Below are 22510 nucleotides of genomic sequence, written 5' to 3'. Positions count from 1 at the left end.
GGGGATTTGTGTGTCCGAGAAGCCAGAGTGTTGGGTGGATTGTCTATTTTGATATAAAGTTAATAAGAATAATAAAAAGGGTTGTAATAGAAAGAAGGGCAATGAACAATGTGTGAAATTGTTAGTCAAAGACAGAATAAGAAAGACAATGGATAATAACTTCAGCAGATGAGTAATGGGCATTTTAGCAGACTGGGATTTACGGGGTGGACAGAAGTAACAAGGAGGAGCCAGGATGCCTACCCACCTCCATACCCTGCAGGATGCGGAGTCTAGGAGGAAAAGGAGCTGTTACTGGTATCCACTGGCTATTTTTGTATCTTCCTTTTTCTACTCCTAACTTAGGTATCTTTCTAATATATATAATTTTTTTGAGAGAGAGAGCATGCATGCACATGCGTGCGTGTGGTGGTGATAGGGGCAGAGGGAGAGAGGGAGAGAGAGAGAATCTTAAACAGACTCAGCACTGAGCATGGAGCCCCACATAGGCGGGGCTCGATCTCACCACCCTGAGGTCACGACCTAAGCCGAAATCAAGAGTTGGTCACTTAACTTACTGAGCTGCCCTGGTGCCCCCTTAGATATCTTTTTAAAATAAATAAAGGATGTTCTTTTAAAGATAATAAGTACAAAATGCATTGATACTTACCATGTTTTGAAACCGAAAAGTATAAGAAGTACTTATTGAATGTAGAAGATCATGGTTGGATGCACAATAGGTACATCTTGCACCTTTAATTCAAATTAACCAATATTTATGAATACAAATATCATGATACTATTCTCTGTGCATATGGTGAAAATTAATTAGAAAATCTCCCTCCTCTGAAGGCCACAATATTTTGGAGCTTGTGTGTGTGTGTGTGTGTGTGTGTGTGGTGTGTGTGTGTGTGTGTGTGTGTGTATATACATATGTATATACATCTATGTATCTGTGTATATACACATACACACATATATAAAACATAAGTAATACATATAAGTAATAAGGCATATAAGCAATATGTTATATAAAGCAACATATAAATAATATAAGTAGTATAAAACAATCAGTAATGATTTGTACTAACCAAAAATTATGGTGAATAGAGACTTACTATTGCAAACCCTCCATAAGATAGCACAATAACTATTTTAGGACAAGGGTGGTTTCATTTCTGATAAAATTCTTTAAAGTTTTCTTTTTTCCGTATCTTCTGATAATATCTGGGAATAAACCTCAGTAGAGTTAATGTTTCTTGAATACCTTGCATCTTCTGATTAGAACCACAAGAATAGTAATCTCTATTTTAGCTAAATTGATGAGCCGAAGTCATCTGTAGTGGGCTTCAACTTTCATACATGAAATTTGGGGGCCAGCATTTCTATATATTATATGCACTTGACCCTTGAAACAATGCAGTTTGAACTGGGTGGGTCCTGTGGATTTTTTTTTTTTTTTTTTGTAAATACAGTACAGTGAATGTGTTTTCTCCTCCTTATGATTTTCTCAGTAACATTTCCTTCTTTTCAGCTTACCTGATTGTAAGAATACAGTGTGTAATACATATAACCTACAAAGTATGTGTCAATCAACTGTTCGTGTTATTGATAAGGTTTCTGGTCAACAAGAAACTCTCAGTAGTTAAGTGTTTGGGTCAGAAGTTATACACAGATTTTCTACTGCATGGGGGGGTTCAGTGCCCCCAAACATCCCCCCCTGCATTGTTCCAGGTGAGCTGTATTAAATCTCTAAACCTCCCTTGACACACCAGACTCTGGTTTTAATGCATCATCTGACACAGGAAGTTTTTGGGGTTATTACATGATGAACGGGGGCTGAATGGTTGTTGACTCAGTGGTAGACTGCACCAGCAGTGTTTGAAATGGAAAATCTCACATGGTAGTAGGCAGATCCTTTCCTACATCTGTTATACTTTTAAAGAAACATGCATTGGAGTTTTGATATTTAATTGTGATGTGTTTACCCGCTTTTTGTCGATGCGAGGATGTTTTGATCAGAATTATGTAAGGATTTCTCTAGAAAGAAATATATTGCTATTAGTTTTAAAAATTTAAGATATGGCCATATTTCTCATTTTTTCTTTTATTTTTTTTTTAAGAGTCAACACAGACTGTTCAAGCTCTACAGTATTCAACTGCTGATGGTCCACTAACAGCAAGCAAAGATTTAGAAATAAAAACCTTAAAAGAAGAAATTGAAAAACTAAGGAAACAAGTAAGAGGTAAATTTCTGTGATTCACTATTATTTCACTTTAGTAGGTTTTTAAAAAAATGTTTTATTGACACAAGACATTTATTGAGTGCCTGTCATGTGTTATGTGATGTGAGCTCTAGGGCCATGAGGGAAGAGCAAGTAAGAATGGTTTCTGCTTGGGGCGCCTGTGTGGCTCAGTTGGTGAAGCGCCTGACTCTTGATCTCAGCTCAGGTCATGATCTCAGGGTCGTGGGATCGAGGCCCGCGTCGGGCTCTGTGCTTGGAGCCTGCTTAAGATTCTCCCTCTCCCTCTGCCCCTCCACCTCCTAGCCCCAGCCTGGCACATGCGCACTCTCTCTCGCTCAAAAAAAAAAAAAAGAAAAGTTTCTCCTTCCAAGGAGCTCACATTTTGGTCTGGTGAAAAAATAGTTTTTGCAATACATGTGGAAAGGCTATGAGAAAAAGAAACATGGGTATGTGGAGAGTATTTAGGAGGGGCACCTAACCATGATTTAAGTTAACAAAGATGACGTTTTTGAAAGACCTATTAGTTTGTGACATTTAGTTGGAATTTGTCTGGCTGAGCATGTATATGAATCAGGGAAGGAGTGTTAGGAGTGAGGAAGAAGGGTAGTGTAGACAAGGGAACCAGATGTATGCAGACATCAAGGCATGTGAAAATTTATTTTCTCCATAACAGTTCCTTTCAGCATATTGATGAGATTTAATTAAAATTAATTTGGACAACTGTTGATATGCCTATTACATGCATTCATGCATGTATTCTGGTCATTCAACAAATATTTGTTGAGCACCTGCTGTGTACCAGGTGTTGTTTTAGGCTCTTGGGATGCAGTACCAAACAAAATTAATAAAATCTTTGTTTTGCTGGGGTGTAAGGCACACAACAGACCTAAAACAATAACTATATAACTTTGTAAATGATACAGTATGTTAGAAGGCGCTAAGTACTTAAACACAGAGCAGAAGAGGAATGGGTCAGAAGTATAAGATGAGGAGTTTTATAATTTTAGGTAGGGTGGTGTGGGTGTAAGCCTCATTGAGGAGGTAACATGTGAACAAAAACTTGAAGAAGGTAAGGGCTTAGCTGTGCAGTTAAATGGGAAACACATGTCCAAGGCAGAAGGACCAGCCAGTGCAAAGGCCCTGAAGTCAGAATGTGACTCATGAGTGTAGTTAGGACCCAGAGGACAGCATGGCTGGAGCAGGAGGAGCAAGCAAGAGAGAGTGGAGGAAGGGAGGCCAGAGAAGTAAAGGGTTGGGGAGGGTTTGTGGCCTGATCCGTAGAGTCTCACCGACTGTTACAAGGTTTTTGGCTTTTTCTATCAATGTAATGGCAGCCTTTTTCAGTCAGGGTTTAGAGTCATGGCACCTTAGCTAAGTGTAAGGAAAGAGAGAGAAAAAGGTACTAGTTTAGCTAGGATCGTCAGGCCTCCAGAAATACCATTTTAAGACAAAATAAGTGAAGAAGAAGAAGAAAGAATCTCATATAGGGTCTTTTATAAAAAGGGCTGTTTAAAATGCCACATTAATACTTTGCTTGTATTAAATATACGTGGAGCTCTTAAATTTGAAATTTATGCTGTTCTTTTTTTTTTTTTTTAAAGATTTTATTTATTTATTTGACAGAGAGAGACACAGCGAGAGCAGGAACACAAGCAGGGGGAGTGGGAGAGGGAGAAGCAGGCTTCCTGCCGAGCAGGGAGCCTGATGCGGGGCTCAATCCCAGAACCCTGAGATCATGACCTGAGCGGAAGGCAGACGCTTAACAACTGAGCCACCTGGGCGCCCCATGCTGTTCTATTTTTTTTAAGTGGCTCTTTTCCTAAGAAATATCTCTTTATCAAATTTCTGTAGCTTTATCTTTCTAAAATTAAGGTAGATTAGGAATATGATAAGCAGAATCCTTCACTTTGCTATCAACAGTAAAGCATCGATAGCAGTGAATGAGTTATTTGACACTGAAAAAGTAGTAAAAACACAAGAGCAGCTGGGATGGTCAGTGATTTATCTTCAAAGAGGTTATGTGGATTGGGATGACTTCTTCATAAGCCCATCTTATTAGCTCTAAGAGGGTTTTTTTTTTTTTGTTAATTGATTCCTTAGGATTTTCTGTGTGGATCATCATGCGTCTGCAAATAGGAACAGTTGTATGATCTGTATGCCTGTTTGATCTGTATGCTTTTTATTTCCTTTTATTGCATTGGCTAGAATTTGCATAACTATGCTAAAGAAGAGTGGTGAGAACAGACATCCTGGCTTTCTGAGGGGGAAGCATTCCGTCTTTCACCCTTAACTGTAATACTAGCTACAGGTTTTTCATTGACACTTTTTACCATGTAAGAAGTTCCCATCTAGGGGCGCCTGGGTGGCTCATTCTGTTAAGCATCTGCTTTCGGCTCAGGTTGTGATCCCAGGGTCCTGGGATCAAGCCCCACGTCAGGCTCCCTGCTCATGGGGAAGCCTGCTTCTCCCTCCCCTCCCCCCAACCCTGCTTGTGCACTCCCTCTCTCTCTCTTTGAAAAAGTAAAAAAAAAAAAAAGTTCCCATCTAGTCCATTTAGTCCTGTATTTCTAAGGTTTGTTTGTTTTTAATCACAAATGGTTGTTGAAATTTGTCAAGTATCTTTTCTCCATTTGTTGATATTCATATGTGATTTTTTTTCTTTAATTAGCCTGTTAATATGGTGAATTAGATTGGTTGATTTTGAAATTATTGAACCAAACTTACATCCCTGGAATATACACATCACTGGTCATGGTGTATAATTATTTTTATATATTACTGAATTTTATTCCTAGTATTCTGTTAAGGATTTTTGCATCTGTATACATGAGAGATATTGGCCTTTGTTTTTCTTTCCCCTCCCTCCCTTTCTTTCTTTCTTTCTTTCTTTCTTTCTTTCTTTCTACTGTCTTTGTTTTTGTTCTTTTGTTTTTTTGTTATTGAGATACAGTTGACATACAACATTATATTAGTTTTAGGTGTACACATAATGATTCAGTATTTGTATATATTGTGAAATGATCACCCAAGGAAGTCAATGATCACCAGTACACATAGTTACAGAATTTTTTTCTTGTGATTAGAAATCTTAAGAGCTACTCTCTTAACAACTTTTAAATATATAGTACGGTATTATTAACTGTAGTCCTTCTGCTGTACATTACATTCCCAAGACTTACTTATTATATAACTGCAAGTTTGTACCTGTTGATCACTTTTACCCCTTTAACTTGCCCTGCACCCCTGCCTCTTGCAACCACCAATCTCTTCTCTGAGTTCAGGGGTTTTGTTTTTGTTTTTTTTTTAGATTCCACATATAAGTGAGATCATACAGTATTTGTCTTTCTTTGACTTATTTCACGTAGCATAATTCCCTCAAGGTCCATCCATATTGTTGCTAATGGTAAGGCATTCTTCATTTCAGTGGCTCAGTAATATTCCATTGTACATGTACCCCACATTTTCTTCATCCATTTGTCCATCAGTAGACATTTAGGTTGCTTCTATGTCTTGACTGTTGTGAATAATGCTGCACCGTTTGGTGTATGTTTATGGAAATGCACATATCTTTTCAATTCATTGTTTTTGTTTTCTTTGGATAAATAGAAGTGGAATTGCTGTATCCTATGGTAGTTCTATTTTTAATTTTTTTGAGGAACCTCCTTACTGTTTTCCAAAGTAGCTGCACCAATTTACATTTCCACGAACAGTGCACAAATATTCCCTCTTATCCACATCCTTGCCAGCATTTGTTATTTCTTGTTTTTTGAATGACAACCATTCTAATAGGTGCAAGGTGATCTCTCACTGTGGTTTTTATTTGCATTTTCCTGATAATTTATGATGTTGTACTTTTTCATGTACCTGTTGGCCATCTGTATGTCTTCTTTGGAAAAAATGTCTATTCAGATCCTTTGCCCATTTTTTAAATTGGATTGTCTGTTTGCCATTGAGTTTTATGAGTTTTTAAAATATATTTTTGGGGTGTCTGGGTGGCTCAGTCGATTAAGCGTCTGCCTTCGGCTTTCATGATCCTGGGGTCCTGGGATCAAGCCCTACATTAGGCTCCCTGCTCGGTGGGGAGCCTGCTTCTCCCTCTCCACACCACCCCCCCCCCCCCGCTCATGCTCTCTCTCACTATCTCTCTCCCTCTCCCTCTCTCTCTCTCAAATAAATAAATAAAATCTTTTTAAAAATAATAAATAAAATATATTTTCAATATTAACCCCTTACCAGATATATGATTTGTGAATATTTTCTCTCATCCATTGGTTGCCTTTTTATTTTGTTGATGGTTTCCTTTGCTGTTCAGAAGTAAGTTTGAGGTAGTCCCACTTGTTGGTTTTTGCTTTTGGTGGTTCTTGTGTGGCTGTGGTATCAGTGTAATGCTGGCCTCATAAAATGAGTTTGAAAGGATTTCCTTCTCTTCCATTTTTTAGAAGAGTTTGAAAAGGATTGGTATTAATTCTTTTTAAAGTGTTTGGTAGTATTCACCAGTAAAACCATCAGGTCATGGGTTTTTCTTTCATCATCCTTACTCATTATTGGTTTGTTCAGATTTTTTAACTTATTCACGATTTGGTCTTACTTGGTTGTATGTTTCTATAAATTTATCAATTTCTTCTAGGTTATCCAGTTTACTGGCATGTAATCATTCATAGTAGTCTCTTATGACCTTTGTATTTCTGTGCTGCTCATTTAATTATTTCCTCTTTCATTTCTGATTTTAATTTATATAAGTCTTCTCTTTTTTTTAAGCCTACCTAAAATTTTGCCAATTTTGCCTATCTGTTCAAAAAACAATCTTCGTTTCATTGATCTTTTCTTCTGTTTTCCTGATGTTTATTTCATTTATTGCTGCTCTGATCTTTGTTAATTCCTTTCTTCTGCTACAACTTTAGGTTTAGTTTGTTCTTTTTCTAGCTGTTTGATGTATAAAGTTAGGTGTTTGAGACCTTTCATTTTTTTTTAAAGACTTTTTTTTTTTTTTTTTTTTTGAGAAAGAGAGCGAGAAAGAGCATGAGAGGGGAGATGGTCAGAGGGAGAAGCAGGCTCCCTGCCGAGCCAGGAACCCGATGTGGGACTCGATCCCAGGACTCCGGGATCATGACCTGAGCTGAAGGCAGTCACCCAACCAACTGAGCCACCCAGGCTCCCCGAGACCTTTCATTTTTTAATGTAGGTGTTTATCACCATGAATTTCCTTTTTAGAACTGCTTTTGTCATATTCTATGAGTTTTGATATATAGTGTTTCCATTTTTGTTTGTTACAAGATATTTCTTGATTCCCTTTCATTTTTGTGATCCATTGGTTGTTCAGGAGTGTATTGTTCAATTTCCATATTTTTATGAGTTTTCCAGTTTCCTCCTTTATTGATTTCTAGTGTCATAATTTTTGCTTAGAAAAGATCCTTGTTATGAATTCAGTTTTTGCTAAATTTCTTAAGACTTGTTTTGTAAGCTAACTTTTGATGTATCCTGTTCCATGTGTGTTTGGGAAGAATGTATATTCTGCTGCTGTTGGATGGAATGTTCTGTATATGTCTGTTAGATCCATTTGGTCTGTAGTTCACATTCAGTGTTTCCTTACTGATTTTCTGTCTGAATGATGTATACATTGTTGGAAGTAGGGTATTGAAGTCCCCTGCTATTATTGTATTGTCTGTTTCTCCTTTCACATCTGTTGTATCTATTCAGTATATTTAGGTGCTACAGTAGTGGGTGCATATATATTTATAAGTTTCCTATCTTCTTGATGATTTGGACTTTTTATTCTTACACAATAACTTTCTTGTGTCTTGTTACTATTCTTCACTTAACATTTATTTCGTCTAAGTATAGCTACCCTTGTTCTCTTTGTTTCCACTTGCATGGAATAATATCTTGTCAGATCCCTTCATTTTGAGTCTTTGTGTCTCCTTAAAGCTGAAGTGAGCCTTTTATAGGCAGCATCTAGTTGGGTCTTGTTTTTTTAATCCATCCAGCCACTCTAGGTCTTTTTGTTAGAGAATTGAATCTATTTGTATTTAAAGTAATTATTAATAGGTAAGGATTTACTAATGTCATCCTATTAATTGTTTTCTGGTGTTTTATAGTTCCTTGGTTTCTTTCTTCCTCTCTTATTGGCTTCATTTGTAAATTGATGATTTTTTGTAGTGTTATGCTTTGATTCCCTTCTCTTTATCTGTTGTGTACCTCCTGTAGTTGTTTGCTTTATGGTTACCATGAGGCTCACACAAAATCCTTAGTTATAACAGTCTGTTTTATGTTGATACCAATTGTTTATTCTCCTGGTTTATTTTATAATTGCTTTAAGTATTTTTCTTCATATGTTTTAGAAGCACATAAGACAAGGGTATAATATTTCCTGTAACTGTAAAATATAATTTAGAAAACTGAAGAGGAGAAAAAAATCCTTGCGGATTTACCCATACTTTATATACAGTGCTCTTTCTTTCTTCCTGATATTGCTGAGCTCTTTGTTCTGTTGTTTGTTTTCTCGTTAGATAATTTCCTTTAGCCATTTTTTTTTAAGATAGCTCTGCTATCAGCAAATTCTCTTAGCTGTTATTCATCTGAGAATGTCTTAATTTTCTCTTTATTACTAAAGAATATTTTTGCAGAGCATAGGATCCTAGGTTGATAGTTCTTTCGTTTTAACATCTGAAAAATATTGTACCACTTCCTTAGGACTCCCTCATTTTTGAGGAGAAATTCACTGTTATTCTGAGTATTTATCTAAGGTGGTATTTTTCTCTGGCTGCTTGCAAGGTTTTTCTCCTTTTATAGTTTTCTGATGTTTAATGGTGTGTTTTGGCATGAATTTCTTTGGGTTTATTCGGTTTGGGATTCGTTCATCTTCTGGAATCTGTAGGTTTATGTGTCTTGCTAAATTTGGGATGTTTTTAGACCTTACTACTTTGAGTACTTTTACAGACCTGCCTACTTTCTCTTCTCTTTCTGGGACTCTGATAACATGGATGTTAGATCTTTTGTTATCAGCCCATAAATATTTGGGTCTCTGTTCATTTTTGTTTTCATTCTGTTTTTTCTCTGCTGTTCAGATTGGTCAATATCTACTGTCTTATCTTCCATTTCACTGATTCTTTCCGCCGATCCCAATTGAGTCCATCCACCCAGATTTTCATTTTATTTATTTATTTCTAAAATTTCCATTTTGTTTTTTGTAAACTTCTGTTTTTTTGCTGAGACTTCCTATATCTTCGCTTGGGTCTTCTGTTTGTTGATTTATTTCAGATATATTCATAATTGCTCAGTGAAGCATTTTTATCATAACTGTTTTAATGTCTTGTCAGATATATTTTTAAAAGATTTTATTTATTTTAGAGAGAGAGTGAGAGAGCATGCGAGCAGGGAGAGCGGCAAAGGGCAAGGGAGAGAAAATCTTAGCAGGCTCCACACTCAATGCAGAGCCTGACACAGGGTTTGATCTCACAATCCTGAGATCATGACTTGAACCAAAATCAAGCGTCGGACGCTTAATTGACTATGCCACCCAGATGCCCCTTGTCAGATATTTCTAGCATCTCTACTATTTCAGTGTCAGCATCTATTGATTTTCTTTTCTCATTCAAGTTGAGGTTTTCCTGTTTCCTGATAGGATTTTCAGTTAGTGACTCTGAATCTTATTTAAACCTTCCATTTTAGCTGGCTTTTCCTGCCACCACTTCAGCAATGGTAGATTGCTAGGTTGAAGTAAAAGTTCAGTTTCCCCACTAGGCCTCCCTTGATACCCAAAGAAGGGCTCCTCCTCCTTCCTGGAAGGGGTTGGATGTTCCAGGCCCCCACCTGGTTTCTACTGACACTGTGGTGGGCCTGGCCTTAATACCGCTGGGCAGTGGTGGACGTTCTTACTTCTTCTGACCCCACCCCAATGTGGGGACAGTGGAGAACCTCACTACTGTTGGGGGAGGGGGTGGAAGTGCTAGTTGGCCACGTGGTCTCCACTGATACTGTGTGTGGGACAGGCTTGTTACCAACCAGTGGGGTTGAATATTCTGGCCCTTTGCTAGTCCTCTCCTTACAGTGTGTTTGGGCACCTCATCATAGCCTTATGTGATTGGAACTCTAGCTCCTCACGTGTCCTTTGCTGATGGACGTGGTCGTGGGCAAGTTGTTTGTGTTGTTTAACGTGAGTAGAATGGTTATTTTCTGAAAGTGTTCTGTCTTGTTAGTTTGCTCCTTTCCTGGTCCTTTGGGTAAAAAGTGTAGGCTTTTGTTGGGGCTTGTTGGCATTTCTGCGTTGCCAGTTTCAACCCAGGGAACTTCCCACTGTGTTGGTCCAGCATTCCTGACACCACCGTGTCATGTTCCCTTGTCCCTGTCGGTCATCCTTTTCTCTCCAAATTTCAGTTTTCTTATGTTTGTTTTATGTATGATGTCCAGGAGTTTTCGTTGCAGTTAATGGGAAGCGGGAAGTACATCTATTCCGTCTTTCTGGAAGCAGAGGTCCCCTGAGTAAGCTCTTCACATGTAAACCCCATGACATCACAGCTTCAGCATACATGCTTAGATGTTTTCTATGGATCCCCACTGGCTCCAGGATGAGAGTAAAATTTCTCAGTTGTTTCCAAGGGCCTTCATTATGGCGCATGTATTTGCCTCTCCAGCTTCTCATCTTGTTACTATGCCTCAGCGGCTGATTCCCGCCATAGGACTACTCTTAGTCCTACTTGATCACCTTCAGAGTTTCACATTGTTTGTGTTGTTTTATCTCTTTTCTTTCTCCACCCCCTTGTTCTTCCTTCCTCCCTCCTTCCCTTCCTTCCTTCCTTCTTTCCTTCTTCATTAATTCATTTTTGCTTGTTTGCTGGAGACATTCTTCACCTGGCAGTCTTATACTCCTCTATAATACGTTCTACCACTGACATAGTTTTCATTTGAATGTTGCTTTACTTCCCTCACTACTAGACTGTCAGTGTCTTGAAAGTAGGAACTTTGACCATTTTACTCATTGATATGTACATGTGCGTGGAAGAGTGCTTGACACATAAAAATCCCCTAGTCAGTATTTGTTGATGAGTGAGTGACGAAGTGGAACTTCGCTCTTGGAAACCTTTGACCACTTCCTGAAGTGTCTTCCTATGTTGTGTCTTTACAGGCAGTTCCCAACACACTCATGCCTTACGTACAAATCAGTGGTGCCCGGATGGAGTTACCGTTCAACTCCTGTTGATTGAGATTTCCTTCTTTACTCCTTCCTTCTCCCTAAACTTGTGCTTATATGACTGCTCTTCACTCCTGATGTTTCAGCCTTTCCCAGGGGTGGGACAGAACCATTGAAAATGACGTTGAGAGAAAGGGTAAATCCTCCTTTTAGAATTTTTCCTTCCCTGCCTCTTTTTTCTTGGCCAAGTGCTGGTCTCTGTGCCCTCAATTGCATTCCATCTCTTCAATATCATTCATTCATTTTTAAACCCTTTTTATTGTGGTAAAATGTATAGAATATAGAAATTAGCATTTTAACCATTTTTTAAATGTACAGATCAGTAGCATTAAACACATTCACATGCTGTGCGACCATCACCCTCTGTCTCCATGGCTTGTCATCTTCCCAAACAGAAACTCTCCACCCATCAAATGCCAGCTCCCCATTCCTCCCACCTCCACCCCCTGGCAACCCCCGTTCTCCTTTCTGTTTCTCTGAATTTGACTAGGAACTTCATATACATGCAGTTGTACAACATCTGTCCTTTTGTAACTGACTTATATCAGTTAGCACATAGTGTCTTCAAGGTTCATCCATGTCGTAGCAGGTGTCAGAATGTCTTTCCCAATACAGCGTCCTATTGTGTATATGTAAACACTCCATGTTGTTTATTCATTCATCCGCCAACCAGCGCTGGGTTTGGTTCCCCCTTTTGTTTATTGTAAATAATGCTGCTTTGCACATGAGGTTACATATCTTTGTTCAAGTCCCTGCTTTCTCTTCCTTTGGGCATATAGCAAGAAGTGGGATTCCTGGGTTTATATGGAAATTCTGTGTTTAACGTTTTAGGAATTGCCACACTGTTTTCCACAGCAGCTGTACCATTTACATTCCCACCAGCAACATTCATTCATTCTTAATTCAATCCATAAGCATCTTTATGGAATTGCTGCTCTGTACCAAAAATTATAGTAGGTTCCAGAAGCATAGTGGTCAGGCTGAGGGTAATTATCATCTGTGTCTCATTCATAATTACACCCACACTGCCTTAAACATTTGACATAAGAGCTAGAGATAAAGCATAGGCTCCCTAGGGACCTGCCTGATGAGTGGCCCCGACTATACTCGTGGCCATAAAGGAAAAAAAGTATCTAAATCACCTTCTAAATGATGTTCCTCTAGCTACTTCTTAAGCAAGATCTTTGTGTGAACAAATATGCATCATTGGTGTCTTTCTATCTTTTCTTCCAATGGCAGTGTTTTATAATATATTTAAACTTCTGGAACACTTAATAAGTTTGTGACTACTTACAATTACTTTTTAAAATCTGCTTTCCTCATCATGCTCTAAACTCCCGGAGGGTAAGACAGTTTCCTTGTGTCTTCTAACAGACACTCAATAAATACTTCTTGACCATCTGCAGATAAAAATAAAAATTCATCCTCTCATTTAATATTTTTCCATGAGAAAATAAAGGAATGGTTTCTTACTTCCTAAATAAAATAATTATTGTAACCTGTAATGTGCTTCATAACCCCGTTTCCTTTGTTGCCTTGAGACGGGTGGGTTGTGCCTCCGTGTTCTATCTCTTCAGCACTAAACTAACTCTCTTTCCCTCTCTCTCTTTCACTGTCCATCTGTCTGTCTCCCACACACACTATATCATGTAAGTAAAGTATAAAAGAGTGAATGGAAGGAGGGGGGTGAAAATAGGGGAACCTGTTTTCCCCCGTCATGATTCGAAGTCAGATCTCTTCACATCTCAGAAGAGTTCTGGATTATTTTAGGAGTAAGAATGTAGGGAGCTGTGGATTGGGGTGAGATGCTTTGATGGTTCTACCCTGCTGAGTGCTGCCCTTGCCCCATGTGGTTTGCCCGCGCTCCACTCTGAGTGATTCCCAGAGCTCCCATATCACCTGCCACACATTTGATTTTCTGCTTCATTTATGAAGAGTGTTACACTTGTCTTCCTGACTTGGTCATCTCCTTCAGATGGAGACTCTGTTTTATATTTCTCTTATATGCGACACAGTGCAAAGAAAACTTATTTACTGTGTGTTAATCCCTCATTAAATCCTCATTACTAACAGATTGAATTTGACAATTGTACTAGCAACAGTGAGCTAAGAACCATTTAGTTGGGATGAGCTAACCCACTTTGCTAGTACTGCTTCTTCTGTTTATTCACTAAAACTGGTGTTCAATTACTCCATCTAAATGTTATGGCTAATCATGGTTCATGAGATCTTTTTCGATAGTCTCTAAGGATTTCTCTTTTTTAAGATTTTATTTATTTATTTGACAGAGAGAGAGCACAAGCAGGGGGAGCAGGAGAGGGAGAAGCAGGATCCCTGCTGAGCAGGGAGCCCGATGCGGGCTCGATCCCAGGACCCTGGGATCATGACCTGAGCCAAAGGCAGATGCTTAACCAACTGAGCCAACCAGGCGCCCTGGCTTTGAGGATTTCTTTCAAAGTTTTGATCCAATTCACTGTTTGCTGTAGTAAAAGTAAACACTCCTACACCTTAGCCATTTTAGAGTGGTTGGCCAAAATTCAGTGCATTTTGGATTTTTCTTGATTTGGGGTTTTTATCTTGGGGGAATGCAAAATTCTGTGTATATCAAATGCAAGTGTAATACTTCTCTTCATATGGGAAGATTTTATAAATAATCGATTTTGTCTTCTCCAGTTGGTCTATGTAAAACATGAAAATGTGACATAGAATTCATATATATACCTAACAGCTTCATTGCAAAGCAGCCAAAGCGAAATGGCTGGGATAAAACTGGAATTTAACCTAAACTGAAAGAAGACAATAAACCATCCATGATGGCTGTGAAACCCATCCCACAGAGTCATTTTGCCGTAAACTTTATGTGATGCAGACATTTTATGAAACACTGATTTCATTTTTGTTTCTAACAAAAAGCAGTTGAGATAAGTGAATGACTCAGTAGTTTGCAAAAAACGTTAATATGCTAGGGAAGAGCTCTTCAGAGTGCAGGAAAGGAGGTGGACATTCTCAGAAGGGATTACGAAACGGGCCATATGACTACTTCAGACGGACATGCCTTAACCATAAAATGGGATTGAAGTTAGCTGTGTCACATACTCAATTTTGACTCCAAATTATTAGTAATAACAAATTGTTGAAATCTTAAAAATGTTAAAAACTTAAAAAGAAAAATATCACTTAAAAAGGTTTCAAAGAAATTAGTATAAACAGAAAAGTTCCTACATGCAATGCTGAAATTTGAGAAAATGATAAAATATAATTTTCTGAATATGACTACATGTCCTGTGATCTTTAAGATTATACATCCTATAATCTTTTAGTGAAACATTCTTCAAGTGAAATATTTATTAAGACTATTAAAATTATACTGTTAGACAAAATGAAAACTAGTTAAATGCAACTTTGCAGATATTTTTGAAAATTGTTAAAAAACTATGGTATCCATAAATGTATCCAGACTTTCAAAATACCTAAGATAAACAAGCTCTTAATAAATCTATGAGTTAGGGCACTGATTATCAGTAAATTATTTTACTTAGGGAATCTAGCACCAGTTAGTATATGATACAGTAATGTATTTTAGTGCCTTTTTGACCACAGGACTTACTATACACATGAAATGCTCTTTTTAATAGGACTAGTGTATTATAAACACTACTTCATTTATTGAAACCATTCAACTCAGTGTGCAATACTTTATGCACCTGTTCCCACACTTGAATTTGCAAGACCTGGGGATCTTGTTCAAATATAGATCTGACTCATTAAGTATGGGGTGGGTGGGGCCCGGGATTTTGCATTTCTGATGGGCTCGCAGAGAATGCTAATGCTACTTGTCTGGAGATGACATTCAGAGTAACAGGTTATAAAGAATAGAAAATATCTAGGACAGAAATTCACAATGAATGTGTTTAGATTTCTCTTTTTATGGGCTTCAGTTCTTTAATTTGCTAATTTACTTTTGATGCCAGGAATATTTTATATCAATTTATTAAATTTTATTTAAGCGTGTATTAAAATTAGTAATTTTGTTTCCTAATAACTCTTCTGAAGTGATAAATGTTAAGTATTGTTTGATAACATTAGTTTCCCAGTTGGAGAGGCTGATGCAGGAGTGAGCTGTCATCTTTGCTCTGATACCCATTTAGCAATGTGACGTCAGGCTAGATATTCAGCTCCCTAGGCCTCAGTCTCCTCTTTTAGATCAGAGGTTTTCAAATATTTGCTTTCAGAAATCAGAGTTTGATTTAATGCAATCCCTATCAAAATCCCTACCATCAACTTTTTTTCAAAGAAATGGAACAAATAATCCTAAAATTTGTATGGAACCAGAAAAGACCCCGAATAGCCAGAGGAATGTTGGAAAAGAAAAGCAAAGCTGGTGGTATCACAATTCCGGACTTCAAGCTCTATTACAAAGCTGTAATCATCAAGACAGTATGGTACTGGCACAAAAACAGACACATAGATCAATGGAATCAATAGAGAGCCCAGAAATGGACCCTCAACTCTATGGTCAACTAATCTTCAACAAAGCAGGAAAGAATGTCCAATGGAAAAAAGACGGTCTCTTCAACAAATTGTGTTGGGAAAATTGGACAGCCACATGCAGAAGAATGAAACTGGACCATTTCCTTACACCACATGCAAAAATAAACTCAAAATGGATGAAAGACCTAAATGTGAGACAGGAATCCATCAAAATCCTTGAGGAGAACGCAGGCAGCAACCTCTTCGACCTCAGCCACAGCAACTTCTTCCTAGAAACATCGCCAAAGCCGAGGGAAGCAAGGACAAAAATGAACGATTGGGACTTCATCAAGATGAAAAGCTTTTGCACAGCAAAAGAAACAGTCAACAAAACCAAAAGACAACTGACAGAATGGGAGAAAATATTTGCAAATGACGTATCAGTTAAAGGGCTAGTATCCAAAATCTATAAAGAACTTATCAAACTCAGCACCCAAAGAACAAAGAATCCAATCAGGAAATGGGCAGAAGACATGAACAGATGTTTCTGCAAAGAAGACATCCAAATGGCCAACAGACACATGAAAAAGTGCTCAACATCGCTCGGCATCAGGGAAATGCAAATCAAAACCTCAATGAGATACCACCTCACACCAGTCAGAATGGCTAAGATTAACATGTCAGGAAACAACAGATGTTGGCGAGGAGGCAGAGAAAAGGGAACCCTCCTACACTGTTGGTGGGAATGCAAGCTGGTGTAGCCACTCTGGAAAACAGTATGGAGGTTCCTCAAAAAGTTGAAAATAGAGGTACCGTATGACCCAGCAATTGCACTACTGGGTATTTACCCCAAAGATACAAATGTAGGGATCCGAAGGGCACATGCACCCCAGTGTTTATAGCAGCAATGTCCACAATAGCCAAACTATGAAAAGAGCCTAGAAGTCCGTCAATAGATGAATGGATAAAGAAGATGTGGTATATATATACAATGGAATATTATGCAGCTATCAAAAAAATGAAACTTGGATGGAACTAGAGGGTATTGTGCTAAGCGAAATTAAGTCAATCAGAGAAAGACAATTATCATATGATCTCACTGATATGAGGAATTTGAGAAATAAGACAGAGGATCATAGGGCAAGGGAGGGAAAAGTGAAACAAGATGAAACCAGAGAGGGAGACAAACCACAAGAGACTCTTAATCTCAGGAGACAAACGGAGGGTTGCTGGAGTGGAGGGGTGTGGGAGGGATGGGGTGGCTGGGTGATGGACATTAAGGAGGGTGTGTGCTATGGTGAGTGCTGTGAATTGTGTAAGACTGATGAATCACAAACCCGTACCCATGAAACAAATAATACATTATATGTTAATTAAAAAAAAAAAAAAGCAGTTTGTTCTTCAAATGACCACTAGTGAAACTCCGCTGGGAATCTGCACCCACTAGAAGCACAGCCATCTTATAATAATTTGACTAACATCAGCACATGAATGCTAATAACCATCTATAGAGAAACACTGTTCTGTCAGTTTGGTTGGTTTTATCGTTTTTATTAGTTTTAAGCTTTTAATTGGTTCTGAAGGTCCTTTTTTGGAAGTATGGTCTTCTTTTTCTAATGGAAATGTGAGGCATTTTTGTATACAAGTTTTACACATCTCCACATTGGCATTAGCTATGCAGGTCTCTACAGTGAACTGGCTAAGCATTTAATTGTTATGAGTCATGAGTCATAGTCATAGTGGTATGGGGTGTCCATAAGCCTAAAACCAAATACAAAATATTTTTTTTAAAAATTTGGTTGTGTAAAACCTTGGTTTCAAACATTTGTTTTTATACAAATAATAAAATAAGCACTGTTTTCTCTTTTTAGAATCAAGTCACTTAGAACAACAACTTGAGGAAGCCAACTCTGTGAGGAGAGAGCTAGATGATACTTTTCGACAAGTCAAGGCTTATGAAAAACAAATCAAAACACTACAACAAGAAAGGGAAGAATTAAACAAGGTAAAAATATATGGATAGATTGTTAAAGCTGCTTTTGGATTTTTAACCTTGTTTAATTTGTATACCAAAAGCTTTCCTAGTGAATTACAATAACCTAACGTATATTTTGTCTGTAAAATGTTAGTTTAAAAATTTAAGAATTATTTTGGTGTATGTCATTTGATTAATAGCTAGTAATGAAGAAATTTTTATATTCTCAAGATTTTAAAGTTCAGAATCGTTTGTTCTTTTGAAAAGTTAATAATCAAAGGACTTGATTAAAAGTAAATGTTATTGGGCGCCTGGGTGGCTCAGTTGGTTAAGCGACTGCCTTCGGCTCAGGTCATGATCCTGGAGTCCCGGGATCGAGTCCCACATCAGGCTCCCTGCTCAGCAGGGAGTCTGCTTCTCTCCCTCTGACCCTCCTCCCTCTCATGCTCTCTGTCTCTCATTGTCTCTCTCACAAATAAATAAAATCTTAAAAAAAAAAAAAAAAATTAAAAAAAAAATAAATAAAAGTAAATGTTATTGAAAAATATAAAAAAGAATAAGCAAATAGCCATATTTAGTATCTATGGAAAAATTAAAAATGTAGGCATATTTTCATTGTGATTTGCTGATATGAACATTCTTAAAAGATGATAATAAAAAAATTTCTTTAGTGTTTTAATTATTTTTTAAAATGTCAGTTTATCTTTCAAAGCATGGATGAACAAGCTAAAGTTATTTTCATAAGAACTTTATGTAACACTCAAACAGTATTTGTGAATATCAATAAAATTTATTAATAGCAAAGACACTCTAACACATCCAGTAGGGCAAATAATATTCAAGCACCAGAGAAGAATACTTTACCTAAACCATTCAGTGTATGTACTTTGCCTTTCATAAACAAGTAAAAAATAAGTTGGAATTAATACTAGCCAACACAATAAAGAAATGAGTGATTTATGGCATAGTATAAATTGTATTCAATGATATAGTATATAATTGATAATATAATGAATTTCTTTTTGGGGAAGATTTTGAAGTCTTGCTGCCAGTAAAGAAATGGAGGCAATTAAAAATAAATAACCTTTTGCTGAGGAAGCTAATCAGAAAGACTAAGAGAAAAACTATATAAGGGTTAAATTGAATTAGATTAGTATATTTTTACTTTTTTCTTAATGCAATTACAAGCAATGTGGTGTACAGACCCATTTAAATTCATGGCCAATCTAATAATAATTCGAATTTATAACATGTTCTATTTGTTTTAATAATATTATAGTAATATTATTGGTAATTATTATGTATTTAAATGTAGGATTATTCAGCCAAACTTAGTAAACATAAAAAGGATGAGAATCTGATATCTAGATATAAAGTAACATATATCTTGGCAATTTTAATAAGTTTTAATATTAAAAATCCTTTTAGTATATTTTGAGAAGAAGGTAGTGCTATAAGGAAACCTATTGATAAAGAATTTTGAGTGATTTGCTTAATATCCTACAGGCAGCAGATACTCCTTTTAAGATATTTTTCGTTTGATACATTTAAAAGAATAAATATAACATTATATGAGTTTTGATGCAAATAATATAACGCACACCTCTGAACCTACCATCTAACTTAAGAAATAGAACATCACCAATTCTGTGGCATAGCCCTGGCCAGTCTTTTTTTTTTTTTTTTTTTTTTTAGTCCCTTTCTCCCTACTTCCCTGAAAGTGGTAATCACTGTTCTAAATTTTTTTTTTTTTTTTTTTAAAGATTTTATTTATTTGACAGAGAGAGACACAGCGAGAGAGGGAACACAAGCAGGGGGAGTGGGAGAGGGAGCAGCAGGCTTCCTGCAGAGCGGGGAGCCCAGTGTGGGGCTCGATCCCAGGACCCCGGGATCATGACCTGAGCCGAAGGCAGACGCTCAACGACTGAGCCACCCAGGCGCCCCTCACTGTTCTAAATTTTATGTCAATCATTTCCTTATTGAGAAAAATTTTTATTACATATTAGTATATCTCTAAACAATATATCATATATAATAAAATAAATGTATGTGGTGACAGATGGTAGCTACATTTCTCATGGTGAGCACTGAGTAATGGATAGAATTGTCGAATCACTGTGTTTACACCTGAAACTACTGTAACATTGTATGTTAATTATACTTCAATAAAAATAAATACAAATGCCAGTGCCAAATACTGAAGATGAGATTATAATCTGATATATTATTTTTGGAAAGCTAATTTGCAAAGAGTATCCAAAGCCTTAAAATACTGAAATACTTGATATAGTAAACTCCATTTGTCAAAATTTAAGAAGATAACCAGACGTTCAAAGATTTGCTCACTGAGAAATTTCTTACCACGTTTATAAAAGAAAAATATTAGGAAGAACTGAAATGCCCGACCAATTCATATGATGGAATAGTGTGGCTTGGTGGCTAAAGAATTTTTAATGCCATAGGAAATTAAAAAAAAAAAAAAAAATATATATATATATATAATTTAGTGTTGCTTTTTTCTGAGCTTTATAAAATGGTATATGCAATTTTTTGCAATTTGTTTTTTTCACTCATTATATTTCTAATATCCATATAGCTATAAAGCATTCATTTAGTTGCTGTATAGTATACTATTACGTGAACACTCCAGAATTTACTTATTCCATTTTTTGTGTATAGACATTAAGGTTGCTTATACTTGGCAACTACTGTAAATGAACATTCTTGAATGTATTTGCTGATATGCACACACTTGCATATACAAACCCTAGTAGAATAATTGCATCATAAGTAATGAAGATATTCTATTTTTTATGATAATGCCAAATCATTTTCCGCTGATTATACCTATTTATACTTTCACTCCCACCACCTAGTGTTTATTCAACAATACTTTGTATTACTAGATATATTATTTTGGCCAACCTAGTTGAAATTGATATTTTAGGTCTAGAATGATGTTTTGTTATAAGGTCTTAACTTCTCTAATTACTAATGAGGTTGAGTATCTTACATATGCCCATTTATCATTTATATTTCTTCTTTTGAGAAATGCCTCTCAGTATCCTTTGTATATTTTTCTGTTGGGATGTTTGTCTTTTTCTTATTGGTTGGTTAAGAATTCTTGAAAATTTCTATATTAATCTTTTGTCAGTTGTGTGTTACAGATATCTCCCAGTTAGTGGCTTGTCTTTTCATTTTCTTTATGGAAGTTCTTAGTTTTAATGTAGTCAAGTCTTTCAATTTTTCTTTTTAAAGTTTTGCTGGCTTGTGTAAGAAATCTGAGGTTAAAAATTCTCAGTTTTTTTTAAAGTGTTCTGTTTTTATTTTGAAGTTTTAAAGTTTGTTCTTTCATCTTTAAATTTTTAATATACCAGAAATTTATTTTTTCATATCATGTGAGATAAGGATCCAATTTTAGTTTTTCCTGTGTATCTAACCAGTTGTTCATTTACTAAATAGCCCCTCTTTTCCACAGTGATGTGCAAGTTAACCTCTGTCATATATTGCATTTCCATTTATGAATGAGTCTACATCTCATTCCTTAAAAACTGTGATGGGATTTTGATTAAAATTGCATTAAATCTGTAGAGTAATTCGAGGAGAATTGACATCATTACAGTATTGAATCTTTAAGTTCTTACTATCTTACTAAGTTCTTACTTAGGTTCTTACTATCTGTGTTTATTAATATTATTCCAAATGCACACACAGATTTCAAGAGCAGAACGTAGTATTGCGATGTACGTAGAGCACAAATAACCACATCCCTCCTCTGTGTGCTAATTCTTACCTCTGGTAGCAATGCAATGAGAGTTGGATAGACAAAACCCTACATATATGGAGTCTATGTTGTGAATGTGAGGAACCCCGAAAAAGTGAGTCAGGGTGTTTATATAAAGGAGAGTGGTGGATGCTTCCTACTTCCCCCCTCATCTCCACCTACCCTTTTGAGAGTCTCCTTGGAAATGTAAAGAGAAGGATTTAGGACTCTTTGAAATATAAATAAATCACTTCAGTGGAAAGATAAGCCCAGAGTCTCAGGCTCTATAAAGAGGATCACTCCCTGATCCAGGCTCCTCTCTCTCTCCCCACCTCTGTTGAAGTATAAACACATACATCCAGGAGTTAAATCTCTTTGGAGTTTCTCACGCTAAATTAGTCAGAAATTACAAGGCTTGCTTTTAGCCCAGGCCCCAAGTTTCAGTAAAATTTGTTTACAAAGGCCTATCTGTAGAAAAATATAAAAATATTTTATCTAGAGCCCCACAGTCTTTCTATCCACAAACATGGTGTATCTCTCCATATCTTTAACATCTTTTAAAATGTTTTTTCATGAAATTTTATGCATGTCTTATTTGCCTTTCTTTAAATTTATTCTATTTTTTGATATTTTAAATGGTATCTTTAAAATTATATTTTCTTACTGATTTCGTTCCAGCAACATTGCTAAATTCTTATTAATTGTACTAATATATTTGAGATTCTTTATGGTTCTCTGCAAATAATGACAGTTTTGTTTCTTCTTTTGGTTTTTATGACCTTTCTTTCTTTCCTTGTCTTACTGTATTAGCTAGAACCCACAGTACAATGTTGAATAGAACTCGTGATAGCAGGCTTCCCTGTCTTATTCCTGATTTCAAAGAAAATGCC

At 36.6% G+C, this 22510-nt stretch overlaps 1 protein-coding gene across 23 annotated transcripts in view; it reads left to right on the top strand.

Annotated features, from left to right (window-relative positions):
* Window positions 1–22510, top strand: part of CDC42BPA (CDC42 binding protein kinase alpha) — a 330638-nt gene that overhangs the window by 180929 nt on the left and 127199 nt on the right. For all 23 annotated transcript variants that reach the window (XR_004297614.1, XM_032389303.1, XM_032389298.1 and 20 more), the window contains exons 11-12: window positions 2103–2225; window positions 17754–17887. Coding sequence is in view for 22 of the 23 variants with exons in the window: in XM_032389303.1 (XP_032245194.1) it covers window positions 2103–2225; window positions 17754–17887 (257 nt within the window). In the remaining variant the exon portion in view is untranslated. The remainder of the gene's footprint in view (window positions 1–2102; window positions 2226–17753; window positions 17888–22510) is intronic.

Source organism: Phoca vitulina, unplaced genomic scaffold (assembly GCF_004348235.1).
Source record: "Phoca vitulina isolate PV1807 unplaced genomic scaffold, GSC_HSeal_1.0 scaffold54, whole genome shotgun sequence".
Lineage (NCBI taxonomy): Eukaryota > Metazoa > Chordata > Mammalia > Carnivora > Phocidae > Phoca > Phoca vitulina.
This window is presented reverse-complemented; position numbering and strand designations above follow the sequence as displayed.